Source organism: Poromitra crassiceps, assembly GCF_964638095.1.
Source record: "Poromitra crassiceps genome assembly, chromosome: 10".
Taxonomy (NCBI): Eukaryota; Metazoa; Chordata; class Actinopteri; order Beryciformes; family Melamphaidae; genus Poromitra; species Poromitra crassiceps.
The window spans coordinates 11,850,674-11,858,173 of record NC_139631.1 but is presented as its reverse complement, the minus strand read 5'-3'; the positions used below and the strand labels follow the sequence as shown (position 1 = coordinate 11,858,173).

General features: G+C 41.7%; 1 protein-coding gene across 1 annotated transcript in view; it reads right to left on the bottom strand.

Moving 5' to 3' along the window:
* Positions 1–7,500, bottom strand: part of LOC310784254 (solute carrier family 28 member 3-like) — a gene marked incomplete at both ends in the record, with an annotated part of 13,750 nt that overhangs the window by 4,985 nt on the left and 1,265 nt on the right. The window contains 10 exons of the mRNA XM_083645271.1: positions 1,053–1,183; positions 1,370–1,495; positions 1,644–1,724; positions 2,362–2,442; positions 2,524–2,601; positions 2,844–2,957; positions 3,159–3,303; positions 3,968–4,137; positions 4,310–4,325; positions 5,089–5,278. Of these exons, the coding sequence (XP_083501397.1) occupies positions 1,053–1,183; positions 1,370–1,495; positions 1,644–1,724; positions 2,362–2,442; positions 2,524–2,601; positions 2,844–2,957; positions 3,159–3,303; positions 3,968–4,137; positions 4,310–4,325; positions 5,089–5,278 (1,132 nt within the window). The remainder of the gene's footprint in view (positions 1–1,052; positions 1,184–1,369; positions 1,496–1,643; positions 1,725–2,361; positions 2,443–2,523; positions 2,602–2,843; positions 2,958–3,158; positions 3,304–3,967; positions 4,138–4,309; positions 4,326–5,088; positions 5,279–7,500) is intronic.

Genomic DNA, 7,500 nt, shown 5'->3' with positions numbered 1-7,500 from the left:
AAAAGACAATAGACAATTAAGACAAATAGAGTTGCCAAGTTTTGGGGATATCTGTAGAGATGTCTGCCTTCTTTTGAATTATATACAATGGAACTGCATTGCACTCAGCTTGATGCTCAAAACACCCCCCCCCCCCCCCAACCCCCCTCTCTCTCTCTCTTTATTCAACAGCAATGTCTCTTTTGAGAAATCATGAACTGGTTACTCAAGGTAATCCACAGATCTTATGATGACCGGTTACTCAAGATAATTCACAGACCTTGTTATGAGCAGTTTTAGGAACTATTTTCTTTCGACCAAACACCTGCTAGCTAGCAGCTATGCGGTGTTACTTAGCAAGTGTAGTTCTGACCGGTATAGTTTTATGTAGGAACTATTTTCTGTTTTCGTTAGTTGCCGCTGCAGCAGCTAGCTATAGCTACCAGCTAGCATCAGCTATCTAGCAGCAGGTAGAAGGTGTAGTTCGGTCAAAATAAAATAGGATAAATAAATCGCACTACAGGTAAGAGGACAATATGTATTTTTGATCTTGGGGTGAACTATCCCTTTAAGACAATAAAGAATTCTGCATCGGAGCTATCGTGCAGCCGCAACAGGTACCTATTTTTTTCACCTTGTGAGTATGTGTGTGTGTGTGTGCGTGCACACGCGCGTGTGTGGTGTGTGTGTTTGTGTGTGTGTCATCATGGTCTTGGAGACACCATACTGTAGAATAGATATGGAGAAGGACTGAAGAAGGAAGGATAGGGCATGGGTGAATAGACTGTGGGGCATTTTCATAACGTATCTCTGTCTTCACTTGAATAACACAAGTTTCAAATTAAAATCTCCTTCAATATCTTTACAAATCAGCCCCTTTAGGAAAAATGGCTAATTTCCCAGTCAACACCCACACATTTTTGGCAGAAGGGTCTTGGACTCACTATAGCCTACATAAAGGATCCAGTGTACTTTGAGTGTAAATAGGATTTCACACAAGATGAATTTATAAGGTTTTTCATGCGAAAGACAACAGAATAATATGTTTGTGTATTTATTCTGCCTTCTCTTACCCTTTGTCCAGCTTGATGCCACTAGTGGCTGTTATACTGGACGTCTCGGTTTCTGGCCAGAAGATCTTAGCGATGGCCAAGCTGGCTGGAGCCGACATCAGTGATGCTGTCAACAGGTGGCTCGCCTCAATCTGTAGAGTTGGAGGTGGGGGGGGGGGCAGTGAGGTGAGGAAGACAATGAGTTTCCTTATGTTCTTCAAAGTGTGTGTGTGTGGGGTATAAAAGCCCCCCCCCCCCCACACACACACACAGTTGAGCTACATTATGTCCTCAACCTGGATCAGCCTCTTCACCCCCTCGCCCTCATGCTATCTCACCCCAAAGGAGATGAAGGCTCCCATGACGGAACCCGAGATGCTGGCAAAGCCTCCCGTCATCACAGCATGGATCTCAGACCGGGTTAGCTGACTCACATATGGACGAATCAGCAGTGGTGACTCTATCTAAGAGAGAGTGAGGGGGGGGGGGGCGGGGGATGATGGGGATAATATTGACACTTGCATCAGCGATTTCTTTGTTTAAAATCTTAGAAAAACGGTTGTTTGTGTCACTGAATTGAGGTTCAAGTCCTGATAAAGCATCATCACGCACCTGTCCCAAGAATATGTTTCCAGCGGCAGCCATTGATTCTGCTGGAGACGTTCCCATGGTTACCTGCATTAGAAATCCAACCTAGATAGGAACATCACTGAACATTTAATTTAGATGATATGCAATAGAATGTAATGTTCTGCAGTAATCTCATTACATCCAGGTGCTCATATTCTGCATGTTCATTCTCAAACAATTACCTTTAATCACTATGTCTAACCTTAAAGGGACACTCCACCGAAAAACAATGCTGATTTATTTTGCACGTAATCTCACACATAAAACTGTAAATAGTTTTGCGGGTATTCATTTAATTTGACAGTTATTGAGAGTTGATTTGAGTTAAGTTGTCGACCAGTGATGTCATTTGTGCATGAATGACATCACTCAAATCTGAACCGAACTCTAATCAACTCTCAATGACTGTCAAACTAAATGTCCGCCTGCAAAACTATTTACAGTTTTCGGATGTGTGAGATCATGTGCAAAATAAATTTGCGTTGTTTTTCAGTGGAGTACTCCTTTAACTTTTACACTTACTATAACCAAACCCTAATTGTAACCATTAACCATACCTAAGCTTCGCAAAGTGACAACTAACATGTATCTTTTGCCTCATCCTTTTTCAAATGTCCAAAACGCCAAAAAAAGAAAACAAACAAACAAACAAACAAAAAACAAAAACAAATAACTCCTTCCATCCTTCAGATTTTCTCACCTTATGAATGAGCCAGGGCATGAAGCCAACACAGTAGAGGATGGAGATGACTGTGCTGAAAAAAATCAAGATAGGCAGCACCTGGAGAGAGACCAGCATCATCATCATCATCATCTTCATCACCATCATTCATTTATGCGTGCTATTTACTGTGTGTCATACCTTGAAGGCAAAGAGGTGGTCTGTGTAACTCTCCCCAAAGACAAACTTAGATCCTTCATTTGTGTATGACAGAAAGGTCTGTGTGGAGATTTTCAAATATTTAATTATTTGAAACATAACTCTTTGAATCAAAATAAATAAACAAACAAACAAACAAACAACTAAATAAATAGATATATAAATTACCAAGTGCAGCTTGTGAGTGTGAATATTTTATCTGTCAAATGGACTTTTTAGTGAAGACTAGTAGGTCAGACAACAGGAAGAAATTACCAGCAGTGTGTGTGTGTGTGCGTGTGTGTGTGTGCGCGCATGCATACCTCTACTTGTTGTCCAAGCCATCGCACTGCGATGAAGCCAATGTTAGTCCTGAGGATGATCAGACCAAAGGCGAACTGTAGCCCAATGCCCCATAGTAGAGTTCGTAAAGATCCCTGCAACACACACACACACACACACACACACACACACACACACACACACACACACACACACACACATCAAATAAGCTTGTATGTTAGTGTGTGTGTGTGTGTGTGTGTGTGTGTGTGTGTGTGTGTGTGTGTGTGTGTGTGTGTGTGTGTGTATGTATGTGTGTTTGTGTGTGCATGCGTGCGTGCATGTGTATCCCTTACCCTTAGTGGGTATTTGGAGAACAGCGCTATTAAGGAGATGAAGATCAGCAGACCAGCAAAGGACACCAGCTGTCTGCTCCCCTGCTTGGCCGTGTCCAATAGCAGCCAGGACACCAGCGCAGCCAGGAGCAACACATACAGCGTCCTGGGAGGGGGGGAGCAGGAAAGTGGAGAAAAGAAGGGGAGAGGTAGATCCAGAGACGCTGTGTTCTGTTATGAGCACACTGAGACAAATTCCAAGTGCTGTAAAACTTTTGATGCGCTGATGCTCTCAGACATGGTGCACCCCTAGTTAACAACTCAGTCAGCAACTATTTCAATTTCCCTTCACATTTCACCTAGTCATTCTTCACCTTGTTTTACCACTCCTGGACTATAGGCACTACTGGACTATGACTAGTGTTATTGTCCTTCATGGGAGCAGCTTTTGGCCCCTAGGCTGGCAACCGACCCGGTCCACAGAGTCTATACTGACTGAGCTGCTGGTACATCTGGTCCACAGAGTCTATACTGACTGAGATGCTGGTACATCTGGTCCAAAGAGTCTATACTGACTGAGCTGCTGGTACATCTGGTCCACAGAGTCTATACTGACTGAGATGCTGGTACATCTGGTCCACAGAGTCTATACTGACTGAGCTGCTGGTACATCTGGTCCACAGAGTCTATACTGACTGAGCTGCTGGTACATCTGGTCGAAAGAGTCTATACTGACTGAGCTGCTGGTACATCTGGTCCAAAGAGTCTATACTGACTGAGCTGCTGGTACATCTGGTCCAAAGAGTCTATACTGACTGAGTTGCTGGTACATCTGGTCCACAGAGTCTATATACTGACTGAGATGCTGGTACATCTGGTCCACAGTGTCTATATACTGACTGAGCTGCTGGTACATCTGGTCCACAGAGTCTATATACTGACTGAGCTGCTGGTACATCTGGTCCACAGAGTCTATATACTGACTGAGCTGCTGGTACATCTGGGAGTGGCAACGGAGGTGATGGAGAGAGTGAGGACATCCACACCATCTGTTGTGTTTTCAAGGTTCTACACATTTTCTATTAAAAGATTCCATACTTTTTCCAGACCATGATTTGTTTGGAAGATTTTGCCTGTCAGTATGTATATTTATACACAGATAGACATCTTGCCTCTGCTAACTTATCACTACAGTAGATGAAGATTATTCTTCACTGCGACAAATATCAGAATATGTGAGATAATTGGCAGGATTCCCACTACACGGTTTCCATTTAAAATTTTCCCCAGACCCCATGTTCTTGACTGGATTTGGTTTTGGTGGCTATTTGATATAATGCATGCTGACAGCAGCTGAGTAATAACAGCATCCCTAATTGGAACAGTATTTTTCACATGAACAAAAACTGTGGACTCAAAGTAGGTCTACAACAATATTAACATGTGTGTATCGGACTAGAACCACAACATTTTCCATACTTTTCCAGACATGTTTTCATATAGATTTTTCAAATCAACGATTCAAGACCTGGAAATGATCAAATTAAATTGTAATACTCTTCAGACTTTCCAGGCCTGCATATTTTGCACTGGTCAGGATTCGTGGGAATATTGACAATGCAAGGATATTTTTTAAGAAGCCCATCTATTTTCTGGTGGACAAAATGGTTTTGTCCACCATGCTTCCTGCCAGGAGGGAAAAAAGCTGCAAAACTATACCCATAATGATGTGCAATGTGAGCGACAGCAAAATAATTTAGTCTGGAAAACAACAGCATGACCCTCAATGTCAGTGTTTGGGCCTCAGTGAGGTTTGAATGTTGTTTGTTGAAGATTTAATTCAGCACTTTGGCGTTTTCATGCGCATGCTGCAATTGGTATCTGGTATGGTTTTTTGACCCGGGACTGGATTTTGAATAAGGTTAACACAGATGTGTCTCTCACTTCTCACCATCTGATCCAAACCCAGTTTCTGTTGAGGAGCTCCCTGACAGGAGAAAGCTCCTCCCACACCCGGTCGCCATAGTGCTCCATCATCCAATCCCAGACCAGGAAGAATGCAGTTACCAAGGAGATGACCAGCAGCCCGAGCGCCCGATGGAAGTTCAAAACGCACGCCGCTATCACCATGGCAACAGAACCTGAAAAGAGTTTGGAATTGATATAAAACATGCATTACATCCCACAGTGCTGATAATAGATTGAGAAGGAATGCATTTAAATTAGGCAGAATTTAACAGGAAAGAGAAAGAACTGAGCAGAAGAACATGTTTTCATGTTTTGTTATATTCACCCTAGGTCCTACATAAATTACACAGACACAAACTCCCACACCCTCAAAACTAGCCGCTTCAACCTCTACAAAAGAGCAGAAAGTATTATATTAGCAGGTTAAATATTTTCTTGGATGGCTAAACTGCTTCCCTGCAGATTAACTGTACAAAAAGGACCAAAATCTGAAAGTAGTGGGATTGCCTATCTGAATACAGCCCAATTCTGATGCATATACACTAGAGTTTTGTTCATATGTGCCATATATAGTCAAATATCAGTATACTGTACATCTTCAAGAGGACATACTGTTTATACTGAAGCCACATAATATATCTTCATGTATGTGTTCTGATTATGACCTTATGTCATGTATGGAAATATGAGCCAACAATTAACCAGAATAAACAGAATATTATCTCTGCATCGCTGCATATTTTATTCTCCATCCATGCCTTTACAGTATTTCTTCTTTGGTTACTTTAAGGATAAATGCTGCATAATTGGGTTTCTAACTGTTATATGCTATCAGATATTCACATATTTTGTCTCCTTGGCCTTTCTGAAATGTTTACTGACTATGCTCATGGCAGTGTTTCCAAAGCAATTAAGTCAAGACTGTGATTACTTTTACTTTACTTACAGTAGCTAGTAGGCCTACGAAAAGGTTTTTCTGAAAGTAACAGTTACATTTCAAATATGTTTGTGTAGCCTACGTTACATTGGACATAGGTAGGCATTGGAAATTGAAGTTAAAAGCTCACCTGTGCATTGTGGCTGCTGCTACCAACTTTTGCACCACTTTGGCAAGTAAAACACTGTCATGTGTTCAGTTCACTCCCATCCAAGGAAATTAGACTGTGTAATCAGTTGTCAGTGTCTCTGCTTGTATGTGTAGGCCTATATGGATGGATGTATGTATGTATGTATGTATGTATGTATGTATGTATGTATGTATGTATGTATGTATATATGTGTAGAGTATGTATATTATGTATGTATGCACGCACGCACGCACGCACGCACGCACGCATGCATACATGCATACATGCACACGCACACACAGTCAGACTTGTTCACTCCTTATGTTGCATTGGCAACATCTGCTAACAGTGCCAAAGCATCCATTGCATCATTCTGCACAGCCATATAGGTTGATTGATCACATGGTTTATAGGGGTGGGGGAAAAAATCGATTCACCTAAGTATCGCGATTTTTAATGTCACGATTTTTTGGATCGATCTTTTATTCCAGAATCGATAATCGCAAAAAAAAAAAGTCAGGCCACTCACTGAACAGCAGGTCAGGCGCCGCCTACTGGTTTACTAGTGGTTTTTATTACTGTATTAGTTAGTCTGAAGTAATAATTACACTTCAGGGTTAAAGTGGGTGCATCTCATTGTAAAATTGGACTTCAAACGGCCCAAATCTGGCTTCAAACGGCCCAAATTGGGCTTCAAACGGCCCAAATTTCACACGCGTTGGCCCATATCGGCCTGGCCTGCTTGGTATCTAATGCCCGGCCTGAATTATGATCCCAGTCCGCCCCTGTTTTTAACTATATCGCCCAGCCCTACTCATAATATACAGTCTCTAGTGTATGATTCAACTTTTCCCATGTTCTAATCTAGTGTAAAAAAGCAAACAAACTGAAAAAAATAAACAAAAATCGCAATAATATCGAATCGCAATAATCGTAGAATCGCAATACTTAAGAATCGCAATACTTAAGAATCGCAATATAAATCGAATCGGCACCCAAGAATCGTGATAGTATCGAATCGGGAGATAAGTGAATCGCCACAGCCCTAATGGTTTATGTGCGTTATTGTTATACTGCATGATTTGGAGACATCTCAGTGATCACATGGTTTATGTGCGTTATCGTTATACTACATCATGATTTGGAGACATCTAAACTGGAACTGGAATCCTGCTTGTACAGAACTAACTATACTAACTATAATTGTAGGATCGTCTGTCTCTCTGTCTCTCTCTCTGGCGTGGGTGGACTGAGTGCAGAGCACTGTCTTTGTGCAATTTTGACTGTTATATATTTGAATATTAATACATTTGTTTTCGATTCTGCCC